Consider the following 25,972-nt stretch of genomic DNA (forward strand, 5'->3'; position numbering starts at 1 on the left):
GCCAGCACGGGGTCAGGCTCAGCAGGTGCCTGTGACGTCAATTACAGATGGCAACACCTTCCAAAGACAAAGTGCTTTGTCATTAGGTGACTAGATGGGGAGAGAGGGACCCAGATAAGAGAAAGACAGACAGAGAGAAAGAGAGAAAAGGAGACAGAGACAGAGACAGATGCACAGCAGACAGACCAAGGGAGACAGAAAGAAACAGGCAGACAGACAGACCGTGAGAGAAAGAGACAGAGAGACACACACAGACAGGCAGGCTGGCAGAGAAAGAGACAGACCAAGAGAGGCAGAAGCCAGAGAGACAAAGACAGACAGAGAGTCAGAGAGACAGAGACAGGCAGGCCACGGGAGACAGAAGGAGACAGGCAGACAGATGGAGAAAGAAACAGAGACAGACACAGACAGAGATGCAGAGACAGACAGACAGACAGGCTGAGAAAGGGAAAGAGATAGACCAAGAGAGACAGAAATGAGAGAGACAGAAACAGACAGACAGACCAAGAGAAAGAGAGACAGAGATAGACACAGACAGAGATGCAGAGACAGACAGACAAAGAGACACATGGAGACAGACAGACAAGCAGACGGACAGACAGAGAAAGAAAAAGAGACCAAGAGAGAGGATAGAGACAGAGAGTGGCACACAGACAGACAGACAGAGAGGTAGGCAGAGAAAGAGAAGAGAAAGACCCAGACAGACAGAAACAGACAGAGGGAGACCGTCAGACAAAGAGAAACAGACTGAGAGACAGAAACAGAGTGAGAGGGACAGAGACAGAGAGAAAGAGACAGAGAGGCAGAGGGATGAACTGGCTCCTGGCCTCCTAGGAAGATGCATAATTTCTCAGAGCAGGAGGAGGACGTCCCTCCCCCAAGCAGGGAGTAGGGAGAATAAGACACCTCCGTCCCTCCCCAACCCTGGACCCAGCCCCAGCCCAGCCCCAGCCCAGCCCCAGCGCTGCACAGGAGCGTTCTGTGGCCTCTGCTGCCCCCCAGAGGCGTTCACTGGAAACACATGCGCTCCCGACGCGGCTTCCCAGTGGCTGGAGACTGTCCAGTCGCTCCTCCTTTCCGCCCTCATTTTCGCCAGGACCCCGCTCAAATCCCCTCCCGGGGTGCACCTGGGGCTCACGGGTGTACCTGTTCAACACTAGCCTCCCTGGCTACAACTACTGCAAGTATTTTTCCTTATTTTCCCTTTTTATTTCTTTTTTGGTTGTAAAAATAAAATGTTAGCTATAGCCGGGCGCAGTGGCTCACACCTGTAATCCCAGCACTTTGGGAGGCTGCAGCGGGAAGATTTCTTGAGCCTGAGAGTTCGAGGCTGCAGTGAGTAGAGATCTTGCCACTGCACTCCAGACTGGGCGACAGAGCAAGACCCTGTGGAAAACAAAACAAAAAACAACAAAAATGTCAACTATAAAAAATTCATAGAGAATATGTGTGGATGTTGGAAGCTGGAAGTCCCACCTAATTCTGCCCCAACACCCCAGTCGACCTTGGTGACACAGCATCACTGCTGGCCTTCTCCACCAGGCAGGAGGTCCTGTATTTCCAGGAGGTCTTTGCTTATGGGCCCATCTCATTCTTTTTTACAGCTGTCTTCGTAGGGGAGCATTTTCTCCTTCCTTTCAAATCTCTTTGAAATTACTTCCTGTTCCACTTGTTGGCAGTGGGGTCATTTCTGCTTTTCCTGGCTCTGCCTTGACCTGCAGCCATTTGTATACTGTCTGTCTTATATCCTCATGGGGGTGGTAGCAGGGGGCCTTGGACCAGCTTCCAGCAGAAAATGCTCATCGAGTGAATGACCAAGCAAACATTTCTCTTACGGATGGATGGATGGATGAGTGGATGGATGGGTGGGTGGATGGATGGATGAGTGAATACATGGGTGAGTAAATGGATGAATGAGTGGATGAGTGAATACATGAATGGATGAGTGGATGGATGAGTGAGTGGATGAGTGAATACATGAATGGATGAGTGGATGGATGAGTGAGTGGATGAGTGAATACATGAATGGATGAGTGGATGGATGAGTGAGTGGATGAGTGAATACATGAATGGATGAGTGGATGGATGAGTGAGTGGATGAGTGAATACATGAATGGATGAGCAGTTGGATGGGTTAGTGGATGGATGGATGAATGGACGGGTGGATGGGTGGGTGGATGGGTGGGTGGATAGATGGATGGATGGATGGATGGATAGATGGATGGATGAGCAGATGGATGGGTCGGTGGATGGATGAGTGGATGGATGGGTGGGTGGATGGATGGATGAGTGGATGGATGGGTGGGTGGGTGGATGGATGGATGGATAGATGAGCAGATGGATGGATGGATGAATGGATGGGTGGATGGGTGGGTGGATGGATGGATGGGTGGATGGATGAGCGGATGGATGGGTGGGTGGATGGATGGATGAGTGGATGGATGGATGGATGAGCAGATGGATGGGTGGGTAAGCAGATGGATGGGTGGGTGGATGGATAGATGGGTGGATGGATGAGCAGATGGATGGGTGGGTGAGCAGATGGATGGGTGGGTGAGCAGATGGATAGATGGGTGGATGGATGAGCAGATGGATGGGTGGGTGGATGGATAGATGGTTGAATGGATGGATAGATGACTGAATGAATGGGTGAGTGGATGGATGAATAGACGGATGGATGGATGGATGAGAGGATGGATAGATGGGTGGATGGATGGATGAGTGGACGGATGGATGGATGGATGGATGGATGAGTGGATGGATGGATGGGTGGATGGATGGACAGATGTCTGGCAGGAATACAGAGCAACTGAGATGTGCCTGCACTGCTGGAGGGAATGCACAGTGGTGCACACACTTTGGAGAGCAGCTTGGAGGCTTCTAGAATTAAGCATGTATCTGCCATGCTACTTAGCAATCCCATCCCCAAGTATTTCCCAAGAGAAGTGAACATTCATGTTCTCACAAACACCTGTACATGAAGGTCAATGGTCGCTTTATTCATAGTGGACCAAGCTGGATATAACCCAAATGTCTTCAATAGGAGAATGGATAAAGAAACAGTGGTGCATCCAGACAATAGACTATACTACCCAGCAAAAAAAAAAAAGAGATTAATTACTGATGTGGGCAAAAACATGGTTGAATTAGTATCCTCAGTGGGAGAAGCCAACCAGGAAAGGCTACACACCACATGACTCTGAGATAGGAGGTAGCAGGACTGGTTTCAGAAGACACAGGTCACAAAGACCCCGCTGATAAAACAGAGTGCGGTAGAGAAGCCAGCCAAAACCCACCAAATCCAAGATGACCAGGAAAGCAACCTCTGGTCATCCTCACTGCTCATTACATGCTAATTATAATCCATTAACATGTGAAAAGACACTTCCACCAGTCCATGACAGTTTACAAATGCCATGGCAACGTCCGAAAGTTACCCTACATGGTCTAAAAAGGGGAGGAAGCCTCAGTTCTGAGAATTCCTCACCGCTTTCCCAGAAAACTCATGAATAATCCAGCCCTTGTATAGCATATGATCAAGAAATAACCCTAAAAATAGCCAGTCAGCAGCACGCAGGACAGCTCTGCCTATGGAGTAGCCACCCTTTTATGCCTTTACTTTCCTGTCAGCCAGGCTGGAGTGCAGTGGCATGATCATAGCTCGCTGCAGCCTCGGACCCCTGGGCTCAAGCGATCCTCTTACCTCAGCCTCCCAAGTAGCTGGGACTACAGGTGCATCTCACCACGCCCAGCTGATTTCTTTATTTTTTGTAGAGACAGGGTCTTGCTATGTTGCCCAGGGTGGCCTCAAACTCCTGGCTTCAAGTGATCCTCCCAACTCAGCCTCCCAAGTAGCTAGGTCTGCAGGCATGGGCCACCACACCCAGCCTTATCTTTAGTTTGAATTTGCGTTCTGTTTTTAGTTAGCTGTCAGAGTTGCATTTAGCAGTATCCCCTGTGGCTATCAGTTGTACCTGCACTTACAGAATGACAGCCGTTTGGGTTTGCAAAAGCCTTTCACAGTCTGAGTGCAGCCTCCCAAATGCAGAAATATCTGATGCAAAGCCCCACAGGCCCAGGGCTCAGTTCGTCTGGGGCAGGGCTCTCCCCACCTGCCATGGAAGGCCTCGGAAAGTTCCGGCATTCAGAAAGTGCTCGTGCTGTGTCCAGTCTGCCTGCTCCGGCCCGCCATGCAGTCAGGCCTCTAGACTCACCCACAGACACAGACAGGACCTTTGGGCAGTGTGGTCCTTCCCACCTTCCCACCCCACCACACTCCCTCTCTCCTTATACAAAATCAACTCCAGGTCTGTCTCTACCTTCCACAGGCTGGACCACCAGGCCACCCCTTCCTCCTTGGTCCCGCATCCCCACCCCAGTCTGAGAGTCTTAGGAGCAGATAGGAACCCCCCAGGAAACACAGCAATCCCAGAAGTACAGACCTGGAGGCCACGTTGCCAATCTGCCCATTTTACAGATGAGAAAACAGAGGCCCAGGGTGGGAAGGGAATCATTCAAGGTCATCAGCAAGTTAGAGGTGGGGCCGAGGCAGGGCTTGGGCTGTGTCCTGCCTCCCGGGTCAGTCTCCATCCCTACACCCCCACACTACCTCGTGAACCACTTGCTTTGCACGTCTTGTTTAATTCAATCCAGTTCCACAAACGTTCATCCAGGGACCATGACGCACAGCACGCTGGCTCCCCGTTCTCTCCTGGAAGAGCAAAAACGCAGCAATAATGAATGAGCTTCCACTCAGGCTGATGAGCTTTGTCATCGAGCTCCACACCAGGCAACGGGGCAGCTTCTTTGCCAGGGGAAATAACTTCTTAAAATATTGAAATAAAGGCTTTTAGAAATCGTACATGGATTAAGGTTTCATTTCTCAAAGAACTAAACAAATAGTGCAAGAGGTGAGGTGGCAGATTTCAATATTTGCAACAAAGACAGAAAGCCTCACGCTAGGAAAGAAAAGACCGTAAGACCGGAGCTTGGCTAAGTTTGGTGGAAAACAAAGCGACGTGCTTGACTCTCTCAATTCTGCACCACAATGGAAGGCAGCCCAGCAACAGGGGGTTTACTTTGTGTTTACCGTGTGGTGTTAAACGAAATACTCCAGTTCACAAAACTCCAAAGCTCAGCTGGGCTCCATGGCTCACGCCTCTCATCCCAGCATTTTGGGAGGCCGAGGCAGGTGGATCACTTGAGGTCAGGAGGTCAAGACCATCCTGGCCAACAAGGCGAAACCCCGTCTCTACTAAAAATACAAAAATTAGCTGGGCGTGGTGGCGGGCACCTGTAATCCCAGCTACTCAGGAGGCTGAGGCAGGAGAATGGCTTGAACCCAGGAGGCAGAGGTTGCAGGGAGCTGAGATCGCACCACTACACTCCAGCCTGGCAATAGAGCGAGACTCTGTCTCAAAAAAACAAAAACAAAAACAAAAAAAAACAAAATTCCAAAGCCCGGGGCATCCCTGGGCCACACAGCACTCACAGCCCTGGTGGAGCTGAGACTACGCCCAGCAAGAAATGCCACTGGTCTCTGTTTTAATTTTTTTTTTTAGAGACGGGGTCTCACCTGTTGCCCAGGCTGGAGTGCAGTGGCACCATCATAGCTCACTGCAGCCTTGACCTCCTGGGTTCCAGCAATCCTCCTGCCTCAGCCTTCTGAGTAGCTGGAACTATAGGTGTGCGCCACTACACTCGGCTAATTTTTTAATTTTTTTGTAGAGACAGGGGTCTCGCTATGTTGCCCAGACTGGTCTCAAACTGCTGCACTCAAGTGATCCTCCCAGCTCGGCCTCCCAAAGTGCTGGGATGACAGGTAAGAGTCACCGCGCCTGGCTCCAAGCCATCTTTAAACACTCCCCGAGGAGAGCTTTTATTTCCTTTCTAGATGAGTCTCTCCCTGGATCCTTATAAACCGGATTTGCTTTTTAATAGGATTCTTTAATTTCCTTTGGGAAAAATTTGAGTTTTACATAGACGACCCTGGGTTTTGGACTTGTGATAAAATATCTGTAATTTTCAATTGCAGATTGAATCTTGTTTTTCTCCAAAAACTGTAGCAGCAGATGCTTCTTAAATCGTGCCTCGCCCCACCCTCAACTTGGACTATCGAAGTTTAGAAAAAAAAATAAGTGGTTCATTATGTCTTTCCAGATACCTGGGTACTAAAGGTCATCTCTGCCTCGTGGAATGCTCTCACTGGAATCATTTATATTTCTGTGCTGCTATTTATTCAAGTGTCTTTGCAACCGTAGCTTGCAGGTCACTGCCAACAGCAACTCTAGAGGCACAGCAAGACCACAAGATTGTCACACCCAGCTGGGGGCACAGCCAAGGCAGTGATGAGGCTGGTGGAAACGCAGGAGGCCCTGGGGCACGGGGTCTCCCAGGCCTCGGCTGCAGGCGTGCCAGCGTGGAGGAAGATCTTGGCCGGCCACAATGGCCCATGCCTGTCATCCCAGCAATTTGGGAGGCTGAGGTGGGGGGATCGCTTGAGCCCAAGAGTTTGAGGGCAGCCTGGGTGACATAGCGAGACCTTATCTCTACAAAAATATTTTTTAAATGAGATGGATGTGGTGGCATGTACCTGTAGTCTCTGCTACCCAGGGGGCCGAGGTGGGAGGGTTGCTTGAGCCTGGGAGGTTGAGGCTGTAGTGAGCTATGATTGCGTCACTGTACTCCAGCCTGGGTGACAGAGCAAGACCCTGTCTCAAAATAAAAAAAGAAAAAGAAAAAGAAAAAGGCCGGGCACGGTGGCTCATGCCTGTAATCCCAGCAGCACTTTGGGAGGCCGAGGCAGGCAGATCACCTGAGGTCAGGAGTTCGAGACCAGCCTGGCCAACATGGCGAAACATCGTCTCTAATAAAAATACAAAAATTAGCCAGGAGTGGTGGCGGGTGCCTGTAATCCCAGCTACTCGGGAGGCTGAGGCAGGAGAATCGCTTGAACCTGGGAGGCGGAGGTTGCGGTGAGCCAAGATTGCGCCATTGCACTCCAGCCTGGGCAACAAGAGTGAAACTCCATCTCAGAAAAAAAAAAAAAAAAAAAAAAAGAAAAGAAAAGAAAAAGAAAAAGATTTATAGCCCAGCAGTGAAGCCTGCCCACAGTCACCCCTCCTGGCCCTGACCTCACCTCCTCTGCAGCGACATTGTGTATCTCCTTCTCCGAGTCAATATCCAGCTTGTTTTTCTTTTTTTGTTTGTTTGTTTGAGATAAAATCTAGCTGTGTCACCCAGGCTGGAGTGCAATGGTGCGATCACAGCTCACTGCAGCCTTGACCTCCTGGGCTCAAGAGATCCTCCCACCTCAGCCTCCCGAGTCGCTGGGACCACAGATGCCCGCTACCATGCCCACTGATTTTATTTTTATGTTTGATAGAGACGGGGTCTTGCTGTGTTGCCCGGGCTGGTCGCGAACTCCTGGCCTCAAGCGATCCTCTCGCCTCCCGAAGCTCTGGGATTAAGTGTGAACCACCACGCCCGGCAGTATCCAGCCTCTACACCATCACAGCCCACCTCGGGAGCCAGCACTGTGGCACTGAGGCTGTTTCGACATCTGCCAGGCCCGTCAAGGGGAATTCGGGAAGTGGAGATTGCCTTCATTGCTATGTCTAGTCTTTCCGCTTCTTGCAAAAGCCCAAGAGTGCAGAGAGCTCAGAACCATCGATCACGGTGGGTGTCTATTCATCTGTATGACCAGTGGGTCCCCGTGACCCATGAAGGGAAGGAAGCGTCACTGAGCACCTCTAACATGCATGTCCTGCACTGGGCCCTTCTGGAAAAGGGATGTCATCGACTCCTCCCAACTATTCAGCAAACAGGAATCGGTTTCTCCATAAAGCACTCGACACAGGCCACGCAGGAACAAACCTCAACATTGCGCTCAGTGAAGAGAGCCAGACACAAACGGACATATAGTGTGTGGTTCCATTTATAGACGATTTCCAGAACAGACAAATCCGCAGGGTCAAGAAGTAGAATCGTGGCCAGGCGCAGTGGCTCACACCTGTCATCCCAGCGCTTGGGAGGCCGAGGAGGGTGGATCACCTGAGGTCAGGAGTTCAAGACCAGCCTGGCCAACATGGTGAAACCCCGTCTCTACAAAAATACGAAAATTAGCCAGGCATGGTGGCGGGTGCCTGTAGTCCCACCTACTCAGGAGGCTGAGGCAGGAGAATCACTTGAACCCGGGAGGTGGAGGTTGCAGTGGGCTGAGATCACACCACTGCACTCCAGTCTGGGCGACAGAGACTACGTCTCAAAAAAAAAAAAATTGGCCAGGCGTGGTGGCTCACGCCTGTAATCCCAGCACTTTGGGAGGCCAAGGCAGGTGGATCACAAGGTCAGGAGATCGAGACCATCCTGGCTAACACGGTGAAACCCCGTCTCTACCAAAAGTACAAAAAAAAATTAGCCAGATGTGGTGGCAGATGCCTATAGTTCCAGCTACTCGGGAGGCTGAGGCAGGAGAATGGCGTGAACCCAGGAGGCGGAGCTTGCAGTGAGCCGAGATTGCGCCACTGCACTCCAGCCTGGGCAACAGAGCGAGACCCCGTCTCAAAAAAAAAAAAGAATTAGAATCATGGTTTCCAGGAGATGAGGGAGGGAAGAATATTGGAATATTTAGAACTCCCCATTATATTATGTAATTGAAGTATTTTTTTTAACTCCCAAATGCCTGGGAAGTTGCTTTTACATCCATTCATTTATTATCTTTTATTTTATTTTTTTTGAGACAGGGTCTCTCTCTGTCGCCCAGGCTGGAGTGCAGTGGCACGATCTCAGCTCACCACAGACTTGACCTCCTGACCTCAAGCAATCCTCCCACCTCGGCCTCCCAAGTAGCTGGGGCCACAGACACACACTGCCACGCCTAATTTCTAAATTTTTTGTAGAGATGGGAACTCCCTGTGATGCCCAGGCTGGTCCCAAACTCCTGGGTTCAAGCGATTCTCCTGCCTTGGCCTCCCAAAGCGCTGGGATTACAGGCATGAGACATTGTGCCCAGCTCTACATTAATTTAGTTTTTGAATAGTGATTGGTTCAGGGACCAGACTGGTCTAAGGAGAGTCAATCCTGGGACTTCAGAATTATTGAGCAAGAGAAGCTACAGAGAGCTAACTAGGCCAGGAGAGACAATTTCATCATAACCTAGGGACAGCCCATCCGAGAATGAGGCCAGCACAATTACAGAGTAAAGAGGCTGGGCATGGTGCCTCACGCCTGTAATCCCAGCACTTTGGGAGGCCAAGGCAGCCGGATCACTTGAGGTCAGGAGTTTAAGACCAGCCTGGCCAACATAGGGAAACCCCGTCTCTACTAAAAATACAAAAATTAGCCGGGTGTGGTGGCAGGCACCTGTAATCCCAGCTACTCAGGAGGCTGAGGCAGGAGAATCGCTTGAACCTGGGAGGCAGAGGTTGCAGTGAGCCCAGATCGTGCCACTACGCTCCAGCCTGGGCAACAGAGCAAGACCCCGTCTCAAAAAAAAAAAAAAAAAAAAAAAGAGCCAGAAAGAGAAATCCTTTCAGCCCAGGCTTCTTCCACTTGTATGAGCCCATCAGTCCCCCTGCAGGAGCAGAAGACAACTGGACATAGGTTTCTGTCTCCTACCCTTCCCTCATTCATTCCAAAACCTCTATAGCCTAAATAGAATAGCTGTGTCTAATGTCTGTGTCACTGGCCTGTATCACAAATGTGTTCTCCAACTGTCTGCTAACCAGCTCCTCTTAAAAGGCTGGCTGAGAGCAATGAGAATAATGATCATTTCTATAGTAAGATGATTCTACCCATGACTGACCACACAAAAACTTCAAGGAGATGTTGTGTTGACAAGACGGCCACAGCCAGACATGGTGGCTCACGCCTGTAATCCCAGCACTTTGGGAGGTCGAGGTGGGCAGATCACGAGGTCAGTAGATCGAGACCATCCTGGCCAACATGGTGAAACTCCGTCTCTACTAAAAATACAAAAAATAGCTGGGCATGGTGACGCACGCCTGTAATCCTAGCTACTCAGAAGGCTGAGGCAGGAGAATTGCTTGAACCTGGGAGGATGGAGGTTGCTGTGAGCTGAGATCACATCACTGCACTCCAGCCTGCGTGACAGAGCAAGACTCTGTTTCAAAAAAAAAAAAAAAAAGCCAGGCGCGGTGGCTCACACCTGTAATCCCAGTACTTTGGGAGGCCTAGGAGGGCGGATCACGAGGTCAGGAGATCGAGATCATCCTAGCCAACATGGTGAAACCCCATCTCTACTAAAAATAAAAATAAAAATAAATTAGTTGGGCATGGTGGTGCACACCTGTAGTCCCAGCTACTCAGAAGGCTGAGGCGGGAGAATTGCTTGAACCCAGGAGGGTGGAGGTTGCAGTGAGCTGAGATCATGCCACTGCACTCCAGCCTGTGCAACACAGCAAGACTCTGTCTCAAAAAAAAAACAAAACGGCCATTCAGGCAGCCCCTGGGGACCCTGATAGTCACCACTCCAGCAGCTTGTAGAGAGCCCTGCCAGGCCCAGGACGTCCCAGCCATATGGTCCATTTGCACTCAAGCTGCTCCTCATCAGGTCTAGAGCAGCAAGGTCTGTTTATCTAAGGATCGGGAGAACAGCTGGTTAATCATATACGTAACAGCTAAATTTATGATATTCCGAGCCTGGGTAATATGGCAAAACCTCATATCTACTAAAAACACAAAAATTAGCTGGGCATGGTGGTGTGTGCCTGTAGTCTCAGCTACTTGGGAGACTGAGGCAGGGGGATTCCTTGAGCCCGGGAGGCTGAAGCTGCAGTGAGCCATGATCATGCCACTGCACTCCAGCCTAGGTAACAGAGTGAGACCCTGTCTCCAAAATAAATAAATTAATAGACAAAATAGGCCGGGTGCGGCGGCTCACGCCTGTAATCCCAGCACTTTGGGAGGCTGAGGTGGGTGGATCACGTGAGAATGGGAATTTGAGACCAGCCTGACCAACGTGGAGAAACCCCGTCTCTACGAAAAATACAAAATTAGCCAGGTGTGGTGGCACATGCCTGTAATCACAGCTACTCGGGAGGCTGAGGCAGGAGAATCGCTTGAACCCAGGAAGTGGAGGTTGTGGTGAGCCGCAAATAGCGCCACTGCACTCCAGCCTGGGCAACGAGCAAAACTCCTTCTCAAAAAAAAAAAAAAAAAAAAAATAGATAAAATAATGAATGTATGATGTTCCAGTGAATTGCTGCTGCGCGTGGGCTGCCCCTCTAAATCCCAAGACAGGCACCCTCATTTTTCATCTTCATTTTTAAGCTGAGAAACTGAGGCAAGTTGCTCAAAATTAACAGCCAAGGAGGTTGATTCTGATGCCTAAAATTTTACCTAATCTAAGATTTGCCATACCTGGGAGTCTTCCTGGTCTGAAGACCAGACTATCTGAGTTTCCGCCATTACAGGGCAGCAGAGGAAAACAGAAATCGTCGTAACACAAAAACTGTTACTTCACTGGTCTCCACTCACACACCCCTCTTGGCCGAGCTCCAGAATCTTTCCTGTTGAGAGAATGGGAGAGCACGTCGTGAGGCTGTGGAAGTACAAAGCACATCAGTTGCAAAGCCAAACTGTCTACCTTCCAAGAGGTGCAAGGTTTCAGGAATGTAGGCCAGGCGTGGTGGCTCACGCCTGTAATCCCAACACTTTGGGAGGCCAAGGTGGGCGGATCACCTGAGGTCGGGAGTTCGTGACCAGCCTGATCAACGTAGAGAGACTCCATCTCTACTAAAAATACAAAATTAGCTGGGCGTGGTGGCGCATGCCTGTAATCCCAGCTACTTGGGAGGCTGAGGCAGGAGAATCGCTTGAACTCAGGAGGCAGAGGTTGTAGTGAGCCAAGATTGCGCCACTGCACTCCAGCTTGGGCAACAAGAGCAAAACTCTGTCTCAAAAAACAAAAAACAAACAAACAAACAAACAAAAAAAATGGTTTCAGGAAGCCCACAAATGGGATGCCAGGGATGCTCGGATGGAGACCAAAGCTGTGGGTCGGCGTGGGAGGCCCTGGCAAAGCCACACAGTCAGGTGGCTGAGAGTGAGGCCACGCCCATGGCTAATGGCTGGATGGCCCTTCAACAAGAAAGGGTGTGACTATCAAATGATGAAGAGAGACATGGCCAGGCACAGTGGCTCACGCCTGTTATCTCAGCACTTTGGAAGGCCAAGGCAGGCAGATGGCGAGGTCAAGAGATCAAGAACATCCTGGCCAACATGGTGAAACCTCATCTCTACTAAAAATGCAAAAATTAGCCAGGCGTGGTGGTGTGCGCCTGGAATCCCAGCTACTCAGGAGGCTAAGGCAGGAGAATCACTTGAACCCAGAGGGTGGAGATTGTAGTGAGCCAAGATCTCGCTACTGCACTCCAGCCTAGCGACACAGTGAAATTCTATCTCAAAAAAAAAAAAAAAAAAAGAGAGAGAGAGAGAGAGACTGACTCGTGGGGAAATTGATGGTGTCCTTGCCCGTTTTTGTAAAACCAATCCTCTTCATCCTGGAGCTGGGAAAATCACACACAATGGGAAGGATAACGTGTGTAGCGATCATACAATTTGTTGGAAAAATTACAATCCTACCAAATCAGCACTTGACTAAGTCTTTGTTGGCTCTACAAATGAACACACCACGGCATTTATCACCGACAAGTTACTGAATATAAGACAAATTTGAGATACTTTGCTTTTTTTTCATTTTTCAAAATAACTCCTCGAACTCTTTGCTCCACGACTGGCACCATTACTATTAGATTCCCATTTTATGTGAATGCACTTGAGTGAGTCTTTCTTTCCAGTTCCTTTACCCTTGGGTACTGGAGAACAGTCAATGGCATGCAATGAGGTCCTCTTCCATTCTTCTAGATATACAAATTCTGCCCAGGCATCCATTCAGGCTGCCAGAAAGTACCTGGACCACCACCTCAGCCTAGGACAACCTTCCACCTCTCATTTCTTTCCTACTGTCTTTATCTTAGATCTAGACCCAAACCAACCAAACAATCCCTCACATATGTGCTTAACAGTGTCATCAAAAACAACATCCAGGCTGGGTGCGGTGGCTCACGTCTGTAATCCCAGCACTTTGGGAGGCCGAGGCGGGCAGATCACCTGAGGTCAGGAGATCGAGACCAGCCTGGCCAACATGGCGAAACCCAGTCTCTACTCAAAATACAAAAATTAGCCGGGAGTGGTGGCAGGTGCCTATAATCCTAGCTACTCGTGAGGCTGAGGCAGGAGAATCGCTTAAACCTGGGAGGCGGAGGTTGCAGTGAGCCAAGATCGCACCACTGCATTCCAGCCTGGACGACAAGAGCGAGACTCTGTCTCAAAAAACGACGACAACAACAACAACAACAAAAATCCATCTTGTTCTTCAACATCCCTTTTTTAAAGGTGATAAGTTTATTTCAGAGGGTTTTCTTTGAGAGGACAGGATCAGATTTCTTGTATCTATTTGCCTACAGAGAGGGAGAATACACAAACAGGTGAATAAAAGCGAGTGAACCTTTTGAAGATTTCAGATGGCAAAGCAATCCACTGGCAATTTGCTTGCGGGGTATGTGTGGGTGGATGTGTGTTTAAATTTAGAGCCGACAGAAACTTAGACTTTCCTGGGAAGTTGATATGCTTCCTGTTTTTTCAGTATTAGAACCATGAAACTCATCATCTCTCCTTTTGTGTAGTGGCTGCAAGAATGCTCAAAAATGAATTTCCCCTTGATTTATGTCTATTTTGATCATTTTCTGTATGCATGCCTTTTATTTTAGGCCTCCAGAAATCAACATTGGAGGGAGCATGCTTCATTTGACTTGACTTGGATTGGATACGAAGTCATCAAATGGTGAGAGGAGGAAGTCAAGATCTTCCTTGGGGCTTCAGTGGTATAAATGTCAGAGGTGTTTGAACCACAGCAACTCCATCTTGAATGGGGCTGGGTGAAATGAGGCTGAGATCTGCTGGGCTGCATTCCCAGACAGTTAAGGCATTCTATGTCACAGGAGGAGATCGGAGGTCGGCAGAAGCTACAGGTCAAAGGAGCTGGCCAGGCCGAGGCGGGCGGATCAGAAGGTCAGGAGATCGAGACCATCCTAGCTAACACAGTGAAACCCCGTCTCTACTAAAAATACAAAAAATTAGCCGGGCGTGGTAGCAGGCACCTGTAATCCCAGCTACTCGGGAGGCTGAGGCAGGAAAATGGCATGAACCCGGGAGGCGAAGCTTGCAGTGAGCCGAGATCATGCCACTGCACTCCAGCCTGAGTGACAGAGAGAGACTCCGTCTCAAAAAAATTTAAAAAAAAATTAAAAAAAAAAAAAAGCTGGCCAAAACCCACCAAAACCAACATGGCGATGAGCGTGACCTCTGGTCGTCCTGGCTGCTACACTCCCACCAGCACTGTCACAGTTTACAAATGCCATAGCAACCCCAGGACATTACCCTAAAGGGTTTTAAAAGGTGAGGCACGAATAATCCACCCCTTGTTTAGCATATCATCAAGAAATAACCACAAAAATAGGCAACCAGCAGCCCATGCTGCTCTGCCTATGGAGGAGCCATTCTTCATTCTGTTCCCAGTGGAGGGTGTCCAGGTTCTTGGCACCTAGAACAAAGAATTGGACAAAACGCACAAAGCGACCGGGTGTGGTGGCTCATGTCTGTAATCCCAGCACTTTGGGAGGCCAAGGCGGGCAGATCACCTGAGGTCAGGAGTTCAAGACCAGCCTGGCCAACATGGCGAAATCCCGTCTCTACTAAAAATACCAAAGTTAGCCGGGCATGGTGACGCATGTCTGTAATCTCAGCTACTCAGGAGGCTGAGGCAGGAGAATTGCTTGAACCCAGGAGGCAGAGGTTGCAGTGAGCCATGATCACACCACTGCACTCCAGCCTGGACAACAGAGTGAGACTCCGTCTCAACAACAACAAAAAAAATGCACAAAGCAAGAAAAGAATGAAGCAACAAAAGCAGAGATTTTTTGAAAATGAAAGTACACTCCATGGCATGGGGGCGGCCGAAGCACAGGGGCTCAGGGCCCCATTACAGAACTTGTGGGGGGTTAAATACCCTCTAGGGGTTTCTACTGGTTACTTGGTGTACGCCCTATGTAAATAAAGAGGATGAAGTAAAGCTACAAAATCATTTACTCAGTGTACACCCTATGGAGAGGGTATTTCCCGTCATAGCTGAAGTGTTCTCTGCCTCCAGACCCTATTTTCCTGCCTCAATTCCTTTACTTTTCTAATAAATTTGCTTTCACTTTGTGGACCCGCCCTCAATTCTCTCTTGGGGTCTGGATCGGGACCCCTTTTGGGTAATATAGACAGAAAATATGGCCTTGACATGGTTGTCAGGAAACAACAGTAAGGCCGCTGAGGGTGGGGTTCTGAAGGGGTGTTAACCCCCCGACCCTGCCAATAAAACTTCCAGCAGCGGGGCGCGGTGGCTCACGCCTGTAATCCCAGCACTTTGGGAGGCCGAGGAAGGCGGATCACCTGAGGTCAGGAGTTCAAGACCAGCCTGTCCAACATGGTGAAACCCCATCTGTACTAAAAATAAAAACAAAAAAATTACCCGGGCCTGGTGGTACACGCCTGTAATCCCAGCTACACAGGAGGCTGAGGCAGGAGAACTGCTTGAACCCAGGAGGCGGAGGTTGCAGTGAGCCAAGATCGCGCCACTGCACTCCAGCCTGGGTGACACAGCAAGACTCCGTCTCAAACAAAACAAAACAAAAAGCCTTCCAGCTTGGAGAAACTGAGGCTGAGCAGTAGGGAGTGAGGGGGTCCCTGGGAGGAACCAGAACTCATCCTGCTTCAGGGTGGGGCTGGCCCCCTTCTTTGCCTTGGCCGGGGCTTCGTGTCACGGAGTGCCCAAGGGACGGGTTCGAAGCCCACCCCAGCCCGCCAGCCGCCTAAGCCTGGCCGAGCTCTCTGCACCTGCACACGTCCGTAAAACGCGGATGAAACGCTTCTACTGAACCGGGTGGCTGAGATCAAATGAGTTACGGGTATAAAGCGCTTACAACGATGCCTGGCGCACACTCGGTGCCAAATAAGCGTTCGCTGTGGCGACGGTGATGCCTCCAGCCCAAAGCCCGTGATCAAGCAGGGCCGGGCTCCCAGCGCTAGGGGTTCCTAGGCGCGGCGTTTCGGGGGTCCTGGACGCTGACACGGGGGACAGAGCTCCCACCAGCGAGGATCCCGAGGGTCTGCAGCAGAGGGGCTGAGGCCCGGGACGGGGGTGGTCGCAGCTCCCCTTCCTGAAAAAACTGGGTCCGGCTCTAAGGCGCCCCCAAGCCCTGCCGGCAGCGCGGAACCCGAGCCGCTCAGAAGCCCGGGAGCCCCACGTCTCGGGGATCAGAAGCGCCGCGGCCCTGACTTCCGGAAGGTGGACGGAACCTGCGGACGGGGCGCGCCCGCGTGGCGCACGCAGAGCCACTTCCGGGCGCGGCGCCGGCTTGGTGAGCGCGGGTACCCGCGGGCTTCCCCGGGCGGTTGCATCCCCCGTAGCCCGGCCGGCCTCGTCACCGCGTGTCGTGGGGGTCCCGGGCCCGCGGCTGCAGGGCCGGGGCGGCGGCGAGGCCGAGGGGCGGGAAGCCACTGCCCGGTCTGGCAGTGTGAACGTGCAAGTCGATCACCTAACCCAGAAAGCCCCAGGCGCGGTCTCTACGGGCGGCCACGCGCCTGCTTCTGTTTTATTTTTTTAGGGATGGGGTCTCGCTCTGCCGCCCGGGCTGGAGTACAGTGGTGTGATCACGGCTCACCGCAGCCTCGACCTCCCGGGCTGAAGCGATCTTCCCGCCTCAGCCTCCTAACTGGGACCACAGGCGCGCCCGGCTGATTTTTAGGGTTTTTTTTGGTAGAGATGGGGGTCTCGCCATGTTGGCCAGGCTGCTCTCGAACTCCTGGCCTCAAGCGATCGTCCTGTCTCGGCCTCCCAAAGTGCTGGGATGACAGGCATGAGCCACCGCGCCTGGCCCCTTCTTTTGAATGGGCCTCCTTTCGTTTCTGTTTCAATGCCCGGTGCTACTTTTTTGGGAGCCCCGAGGCTGCACTGTTTGATTGACTCCTTTTTTTTTCCCCTTTCTTTTTAACCTGAATTAAAGCTGCCACTGAAGAGCCCCGCCATGGAGGACACGCCGTTGGTGATATCGAAACAGAAGACGGAGGTGGTGTGCGGGGTCCCCACCCAGGTGGTGTGCACAGCCTTCAGCAGTCACATCCTGGTGGTGGTGACCCAGTTCGGGAAGATGGGCACCCTGGTCTCCCTGGAGCCCAGCAGCGTGGCCAGTGACGTCAGCAAGCCTGTGCTCACCACAAAAGTCCTTCTGGGGCAGGATGAGGTAAAGTGGATTGGCCAAGAACCGTGGCTCACGCCTGTAACCCTAGCACTTTCAGAGGCCTAGGTGGGCAGATCGCTTGAGGCCAGGAGTTTGAAACCAGCCTGGGCAACACAACAACACACACACAAGTCACTACAAAAAAACAAGTGCCTACAAAAAATATATATAGGGAGAGAGGCTGGGTGCAGTGGCTCACACCTGTAATCCCAGCACTTTGGGAGTCTGAGATGGGCAGATCACTTAAGGTCAGGAGTTCCAGACCAGCCTGGCCAACATGGCGAAACCCCATTTCTACTAAAAATATAAAAACTAGCTGGGTGTGGTGGCACATACCTGTAATCTCAGCTACTCAGGAGGCTGAGGCACAAGAATCGCTTGAACCCAAGAGGCGGAGGTTGCAGTGAGCCAAGATCACGCCACAGCACTCCAGCCTGGGTAACAGATAGAGACTTGGTCTAAAAAGAATAGAAAAGAAAAAATTAGCTGGGCCTAGTGGTGTGTGCCTGTGGTCCCAGCTATTTGGGAGGCTGAGGTGGGAGGATCACTTGACCCCTGGAGGTTGAGACTGCAGTGAGCCATGACCGTGCCACTGCACTCCAGCCTGGGTGAGAGTTATATATATTATTATTATATTATAATGATAATAATAATAAAGTGGTCAGGAAGGGACTCCCAGGGAGGAGCATAAACCTCTTCAGTGGCTGTGATTTGTCAGTATCAGTGGCTGTGATTTGTCAGTAAGGACATGGGGCAGCTGGCGGACAAATCCCCCTACAGCGATAGCATTTTCTGGGCATTTGTGGATCTCAAGGCGCCCCGCTTGCCCTCAGTGGATGCTTTGTCCAGCCCGCAGGCATTTTATCCAGCAGACAAGCAGAAGTAGCAATTTTGTCATTCGAGCCGCCTCCCCTGCCATGGTACATTACGTGAGCAGGTGGCTGGCTGTGCTCTGCTCTGCAGAGATCACACGTGAGATTCGACAGCACTCGCCTCTGCAGGCTTCTCTTTCCTGAGTTCTTTTAGATGAGAGACAGCCAGAAGAGGTGGGGCAGCGGAAGGCGCTGGGAAAATGAATGGAGTGATGCGTCTTTAGCAGTGTGCCCGTGACTGGAGTGTTCTGAGTGCTGCCTGCACTCTGAGTCACAGCTGCATGGACTTACGTGGTGGTTAATGGTGGTGTGGGAAGCCTGCCTGGGTTCCTAAGGGATACTTCATGAAAGTGTTGAGGAAAAAACCAGGTTTCTTGCAGTTAAGATGGTTTCTTCTCCTTCCTTTCACCAGCCTCTCATCCATGTCTTTGCAAAGAACCTGGTAGCGTTTGTGTCTCAAGAAGCTGGAAACAGAGCAGTCCTCCTCGCCGTGGCCGTGAAGGACAAAAGCATGGAGGGGCTGAAGGCACTGAGGGAGGTGATCCGGGTGTGCCAGGTGTGGTGACCTGGAGGCAGCCACCCCGCGCTGCTCAGCAGGATATGTGAGGACCCAGACACCTACTCAGGGACTCAAGTCTCGCCTCCCTCCCCGGTGGAGAGAGGAACTTTGGCACTAGCCCTTGGAGCCAGGAAAAAATATTCACATCTCAGGCAGACTCTTACTCTGGTTACTAAGATCATCTGTGCATGACAGGGAGGGTGGAACGGGTCCCGGAGGAGTCGTGAATGGCTCTCACCAGGATCTGAAGTGTTGCTTGTGTTTGAGAATTGGAGGAATGAGTCAGCAGGCGTGGCTCATGGCCCCCCGTGTGCAGGATCAATTGTAGGAGGAAAGTTTTTTTTTATTAAAAGCGAATGTGTATCCCAAAATACTTCACCGTCCTCCTTAACAGTAGTGAGACATTGCAGCTGCACAGCATGAATTCAATTTCATGGGCTTCATGTGGAAGGGAAGCTTGTTGGGCAGAAACGCAGAGGGACGTAGTTCCCAGGGACTGGGTGGATCCCAGGCTTGGGCCTGTGCACGCCGTCACCCAGCTCCTCCTCCCATGACTTCTCTGAGCCTGCTGTGAAGCTGGTGGCCGTCAGCAGACATTTCTTACTATCTTACTGTGTGTGCCCATTACTGTGCTGCAGCTGGGGACAGACGCTGGCCTCTGAATCCTGAATAGCAAGGGACAGGGAATGCTTCTGTCAAGGGAGCAGCGTGTGCAGAGGTCAGGAGGGAGGAGCACGGGAGGGCAGGGCACTGTGGGGTGAGTCGCCAGCGTTCACTGGTAGGCAGCTGGGGTGTGGCTGAACATGACCTCCGTGTGGGGTAGGCGGGGGTCCTTCTGTGCTGAGGCCGCAGGACTCAGTCTTGCGGGGAGCAGTGTTGGCAGGCATTGGCCTCGGGGTGGCATTTACACCTCTGACAAGTGGCGGCCTGGGCCCCGCCTGGCTCTCCCTCCAGCCGCTGCGAGGGAAGCTTCGCTGATCATGACTCAGTTGGAATTTCTGAAGCTGGAAGTCGGAGCTTTGGACCCTTCACTCTGACAGTCTCGTGAGAAACAGCCGCAGCTGGAGAGTTGGGTTGGGTGACGGGATCCCGAAGCAGGAACCAGGCGAGGCTCTGGAGCGAAGTGAGCGCCCAGCGGGCCCTTCCAGGGAGTTGGGGGTTTACTGCTTTAGGTACCTGTAAACAAATGGGCATAGGGTGTGTGTGGAATTAGAAAGGAATATTCCCCTCCTTTTCTTTTTAAATGGAGACTGGTCTCACTGTGTTGCCCAGGCTGGTCTCAACTCCTGGCCTTAAGTGATCCTGCCACCTCAGCCTCCCAAAGTGCTAGGATCACAGGCATGCATCCTGCTTATTTCTTTCCTTTTTCTTCTTCTTCTTTTTTAAATTGTCACGCCTATTACCCCATTCTGAACCCCTGCTTGTTTCTTTTTTTTTTTAAGACAGAGTCTCGTTCTGTCGCCCAGGCTGGAGCGCAATGGTGCAATCTCAGCTCACTGCAACCTCTGGCCTCCCGGGTTCAAATGAGTCTCAGCCTCCCGAGTGGCTGGGACTGCAGGCATGCACCACCACGTTTGGCTAATTTTTTTTTTTTTTTTTTTGAGACGGAGTCTCACTCTGTCGCCCAGGCTGGAGTGCAGTGGCGCCATCTCAGCTCACTGCAAGCTCCGCCTCCCTGGTTCACGCCATTCTCCTGCCTCAGCCTCCCGAGTAGCTGGGGCTACAGGCGTCTGCCGCCACACCCGGCTAATTTTTTGTATTTTTAATAGAGATGGGGTTTCACCATATTGTTCAGGCTGGTCTGGAACTCCTGACCTCAAATGATCCACCCACCTCAGCCTCCCAAAGTGCTGGGATTACAGATGTGAGCCACTGCACCCAGCCTAACCCCTAGTCATTTCTAATGAAGTCCTGTGATTTTCTTTTTCTTTCTTTTTTTATTTTTATTTATTTATTTATTTTTTTGAGATAGGGTCTCACTCTGTCACCCAGGCTGGAGCGCAGTGGTACAATCTCAACTCACTGCAGCCTTGACCTCCCAAGTTCAAGCAATCCTTCCATGCTCAGCCAAGCCGCCCAAGTAGCTGGGGCTACAGGTGCTTGCCTCATGCCTGCAGCGCCTAATTTTTGTATTTTTAGTAGAGATGGAGTCTCACTATGTTGCCCAGGCAGGTCTTGAACTCCTGGACTCAAGGGATCCTCCCACCTCAGCTTCCCAAAGTGCTGAGATTCCAGGCATGAGCCACCACACTGGCCAATTTTCTCGCTATTAGAAAGCCTTGAGGACAGGTGACGGGAGGGGTGTTTCAGATGCTGGTCTGATTTCAAAGGAGTTTGGAAGGTGAGTTTGCTAAAGATGGGACAGAAGGAAACTGACCCTTCAAGGGCTCACTCCTTCAGCAGACTGAGGACCTGTTGAGCACCCACAGCCGTGGCCCCTGCCCCTGTGGGTTCACAGCCCAGTTGGCTGTCAGGCAACCTTAGCACGAGAAGAAGAGAGCAGGGGAGTCCCATGTGGGGATCCTGCCAGACTTCCTGGAGGAAGCACTGATGCTTGAGGGCCCCTTGCAGGGGCCTGCTGCCCCCACCAGTGTCTGCGTGCAGCGAGGACACCAGGGGATACTGAGGCAAACCCTCCTTGGCAGAAAGGACTCCCAGCCCAGGGCTTCCACGCAGCGTCCCTCGGACAGGCCGGCATCGGGGTCTGCCGGCCCCTCATGAAATCCTACGTTGAGTCCCATTTGGTGTCTGCCTCTTGGGGGACCTGAGCCCACAATTTTAAGGGCCACGAAGGAGTCAATGGGAGGAAAAGGGAAGGGCTGTCCGCACAGGAGCGAGGCCCCAGCGGGTAGTACGGCTGCGGGGACTCAGGGCCACTGCCACAGGAAGGGGACCTGTCGGGGGGCGGCTCGCGGAGGGCTTAGCCTTGAACCAGGGACCAGGGTGTGACATCAACAGGTTAGTACCTTAGAGCAGGTGCCCGGCAGAAGCCTCACCATTCGGTATTAGCCCATAATTACTCACACTTGTCTAAAAGTCAGATGTTTTTGCTGGGTGTGGTGGCTCGTGCTGGGAATCCCAGCTACTCGGGAGGCTGAGACGGAGAGGATGGCTTGAGCCTGGGAGTTGGAGCCCAGCCTGGGCAACAGAGCAAGACCCCATCTAAATACATACATGCCTGTCTCTGCCAATAAAAACCGGACAGTTTTGTTGAAGAGTCACAGCTTTGCTCATTTAACCAGTGGGGACACGGTGTGGACGGGGCTCCAGTGCGAGTCTGGATGCGGCTGTGCGGCTTGTGCCTCCTGACCTGTCCCTTATCGGTAATGATAGACCTGCTCACTGGCCGTGGGATCGCCCTTCCCACCGGGGCTGCCCTTTCAATCCTCACCCTGTGAGTGGCCCCCCGCGTTTTCCATACACAGAAGCAGGCCACACCCCAGAGAGTGGGGAAGCTGGAATCGCCCTGCAGGGTGCCCTGGGGCCCCCGTCCCCCAGTCAGGAGCCCCCATGGTTCTCCTTCATGGCTTCCTTTTTTTTTTGAGACGGAGTCTCACTCTGTCGCCCACGCTGGAGTGCCGTGACATGATCTGAGCTCACTACAACCTCTGCCTCGGGGGTTCAAGTGATTCTTCTGCCTCAGCCTCCTGAGTAGCTGGGATTACAGGTGCGCGCCACCATGCCTGGCTAATTTTCATATTTTTAGTAGAAACGGGGTTTCACCATGTTGTTAGGGTTGTCTCAAACTCCTGACCTCAGGTGATCCGCCTGCCTCAGCCTCCCAAAGTGCTGGGATTACAGACGTGAGCCACCGTGCCTGGCCATGGCTTCCTTTTCTTTCACGCTGCAACTGCGCCAGGGAAATGGTTCTTGCCAAGGCCAAGGTCAGCTTTGCCTCCATGGCTGCTGGTCTGGTGCGGCTCCGTTTTGGTGCGGCACTGTTTTGGTGCAGGACTGTTTCGGTGCGTGACTGTTTTCGGGAGAGCATTGGCTCCTGAGAGCCAGGCCTGTCCTGTCTAATTGGGCCCTCACGACTGCCCTTCAAAGGTAAACCATGGAGGCCGGATGCAGTGTCTCACGCCTATAATCCCAGCGCTTTGGGAGGCCGAGGCGGGCAGATCACCTGAGGTCAGGAGTTCGAGACCAGCCTGGCCAACATGGCAAAACCCCATCTCTACTAAAAGTACAAAAAGTTAGTCAGGCGTGGAGGCATGTGCCTGTAATCTCAGCACTTTGGAAGTCTGAGGCAGGCAGATTTCTTGAGCCCAGGAGTTCAAGACCAGCCTCGGCAGCATGGGGAAGCCCCATCTCTATATCTAAAAAAGTGTGTAAAGGAAAAAATTGATTTCATAAAAAAAAAAAATAAAGGTAGATTGTGGAGAAGCTAAGGCTCAGGAGGGGCGGGCAGGTTGCCTGGAGGCTCCTGGGATGTCCACGCAGCTCTGCCCCATGTCATGTGCAGGGTCCCGCGGCCACCCGCCTTGAAGGCGGTGCTGAAACGGGCTTATAATTGAGACTGGCCCCCCAGTGCCCTCCCGAGGTCCTCCACAGCCGCCTGGCAGCCAGTAACAATGCAGACGGACGCTAAGCACCTCCGCCATCCAGCTAGCTTCTCTGCTGTAAATCAGATGGCGGCAGCTGTGGAAGGGCCCTGGTCCTCTGCTTTCTGGGCCTGCTCCCAGCCTCATGACTCAGGAGCAGCCCCTGCTCCAGCGAGGAGCGATGTGGAGCCGGCCGTGGTTGCAGGCAGGGCCATCTGCTTTGGAGATTGCTGCTCCTTCAGGAGGACGAGCTGCCTGTGGCATTTACCCAGAGATCCAGCTGGAATCGCAGCTCCCAGAAACTCACAGCTCACTGTGAGTGATGAACACAGGGCCCGTGGCAGCCGCTGCGGCCGAGACAGTGGACAGTGTTCACTCTTTAAGGCAATGCTCTTGCGCCCACACAGTGCGACGTCCAGCACTGTTTTCTGCTCAGCTGTGAGGGAATCTCCCCAAGCCTCCCCACCACCCCCTTTTCCTAAGTGAACGTGGGGGCCTTGGAGGTCAAGAAGAGCCAGTGGGGGGCCCTGTTCTTGGCTGTCGTTTCAAGCCGCTTCTCCAGGGGGTTGACAAAGCCCTGGGCCCACGTGGACGGATGATGACAAATGACCTGCGGAGGGAGACGGTGGCACGTGGGGACAGGCGGAGTAAGCTGGCCTCGGCTATCTTGTTGAGTGCCTGGGAATGGAATTGGAACAGGAGCCCCAGTGAGTGACTGCAGTGAGGGCCTGACCGATGGGAATGAACCAGAGACACAGGAATGATGTGCAGATGACAGAGAGGCACCCTGCCACGCTGGTTTTATAGTTTGGCATCGCAGCGAGAAAAACAACAAACCCCGTCTTGTGTGTGGTGAGGGGCGGCTCGGGCAGAGTGAGGATGTGTGAATTCCAAAACAACTGTGAGAAAACCAAAGGCGCCGGAGCTCTGGGTACTCAGAGTCGCTTTCAGAAATAAGGCCGGGCGCAAGGCTCACGCCTGTAGTCCCAATACTTTGGGAGGCCGAGGCGGGAGGATGGTCTGAGCCAGGGAGGCAGAGGTTGCAGTGAACCCAGATCACGCCATTGCACTCCAGCCTGGGTGACACAGCGAGACCCTGTCTCCAAAAAAATTTAAAAAAAGCAAGAAAGAGGCACACACCTGGGGATGTTTTGATGAAGACTCTGCTCTCGTGGGCCCCAGGACACCCTGAAGTAGGCTGCACGAAGCCGCGAGCCCTGGCACCTGAAGACGCGAAGCTGGGCGGGGAGTTGCTCACTGGCAAGGTGGGTGCCAGGCTGAGGAGGGCAGAGGTAAGCTGCCCCTGGCTGGGCACAATTTAGGACACAGGACGGGAGGGGGCACTGGGTCTGGAAGGAAAGGCGGGGGAGGGAGGGAGGGGTCTCCAAGGAAAGGGAAGCCAGCAGTGCTGTCACTAAGCAGGATTCCGTGGAACTCGCAGACAGGACTCGGGACACGCACCTGCTCTGCCCATCCGACCTCACCCTGACCACCCAGGAGGGGAAGCATCGTGGAGGCCACTTCGCAGGAGGGAAGATCGAGGTCCAGGGCCATGCGTGATGCCCCCCACCCAAGGTTCAGCCCAGGAAGGCAGAACAAACCGCAGCTCCAGCCTTGCCCCCCACCCACTAGCCAGGGGCCTGCAGCTCCTGACTCAGCTTCCCCCATCAAACAGGGACTCGTCCTGCCCCACCCGGGTGGGAGACCCAACCTTCCAGGCCCACGGGAGCTCGTGTGTGCATCTCACGTTCCAGTCACCAGGGTAGCAGGCGTGCGTGGGAAGGGGCAGAGCTTGGTGGCGATCCATGTCCCGACACCCTCAGGCTCCCAAATGGGACTTTTCAGGGGTGAGGGGGCCAAAGACAGGGAGGCAGGGGCTGCGTCACTCGTGAAGGGGCATCGGGACCCCAGCCCACACGTGGTCCCATGTCTGAAATCCACCGGACAGGGAGATTGGTCCAGGCTCACACCCGCTGGGACGGCAGGAGGCAGGGGTGGCACGTGGACAGACGTGGGTCCCAGAATCCAGGCAGCGGGGAAGGTGGAGGGTGTGGTCCATGCTGCCTGTACCCCGGCAGGTAGGGCCGGCTGGGTGCGGTGGGGGTGGGGCTGGGAGGAGTTCCTGGGTCTGGGGAGAGGCCAGTGCTCGGAAGCAATCATCTCTCAGGGACCCAGGCCGCCCGCCACTGTGAGAAGGGGGCAGCAGAGGCCAGGAGGCCGGGGGCCGAGCTTCAGGCCCGCCCCACCTTGGCCGCCCCTCTCAGGCCCAGAGACCTGCAGCCAACCTGCCTGACAGGCTGAGCGCCCCCAGGGAGGTGAGCTGAGTGGGTGTGGGAGTGCGAGAGTGTGTGTGGGGGGGGAGGGGGTGCATACCAGAGGGGTGTGGTGTCCAGGCTGAGCCCCTGCACTTCAATGGGGTGGGGGGCTCCTGGAAAAAAAAACATACCTTGAAATTCTGAGAATCACAGTCCCCCAACCCCTAAGCCCCACCTCCACCTCAGAGGCTGGGTCCCAGGACAGCACCTGGACACCAAACAGGGTCTCCAGCCACCCTGGCAAGTCCAGGCCAGACCAGCACCCCCCACCCTGGCTCCAGATGAAAGGGTGCCCCCGACCCATACACGCCCAGGGCTG

General features: G+C 52.8%; 1 protein-coding gene and 1 long non-coding RNA gene across 3 annotated transcripts; one reads left to right on the plus strand and one right to left on the minus strand.

Annotated features, from left to right (window-relative positions):
- Positions 1–986: 986 nt before the first annotated feature.
- LOC129471965 (uncharacterized) lies at positions 987–16,440 on the minus strand. The gene is made up of 4 exons (XR_008653817.2): positions 16,050–16,440; positions 11,383–11,531; positions 4,610–4,711; positions 987–1,386 (listed from the first exon to the last, which is right to left on the minus strand). It is a non-coding gene; the product is annotated as an uncharacterized lncRNA (long non-coding RNA).
- Positions 16,388–19,168, plus strand: PSMG3 (proteasome assembly chaperone 3). Of its 2 annotated transcripts, none has more exons than XM_055261156.2 (3): positions 16,388–16,487; positions 17,133–17,369; positions 18,651–19,168. In XM_055261156.2, the coding sequence occupies exons 2-3, from the start codon at positions 17,154–17,156 to the stop codon at positions 18,801–18,803; spliced, it is 369 nt and encodes a 122-aa protein (XP_055117131.1). In that variant the 5' UTR covers positions 16,388–16,487; positions 17,133–17,153; the 3' UTR covers positions 18,804–19,168. The 2 variants fall into 2 exon arrangements, with proteins under 2 accessions (XP_055117131.1, XP_055117132.1); XM_055261157.2 differs by having other exon boundaries at positions 16,470–16,497.
- Positions 19,169–25,972: the final 6,804 nt, after the last annotated feature.

The sequence above is a fragment of the Symphalangus syndactylus genome, chromosome 22, assembly GCF_028878055.3.
Source record: "Symphalangus syndactylus isolate Jambi chromosome 22, NHGRI_mSymSyn1-v2.1_pri, whole genome shotgun sequence".
Lineage (NCBI taxonomy): Eukaryota > Metazoa > Chordata > Mammalia > Primates > Hylobatidae > Symphalangus > Symphalangus syndactylus.

Coding starts and splice junctions, on each gene's coding strand:
- PSMG3 (XM_055261156.2), top strand. CDS start 17,154: ATGGAGGACACGCCGTTGGTGATATCGAAACAGAAGACGGAGGTGGTG. Junction 17,370..18,650: donor TCCTTCTGGGGCAGGATGAG/GTAAAGTGGATT, acceptor TCCTTTCACCAG/CCTCTCATCCATGTCTTTGC.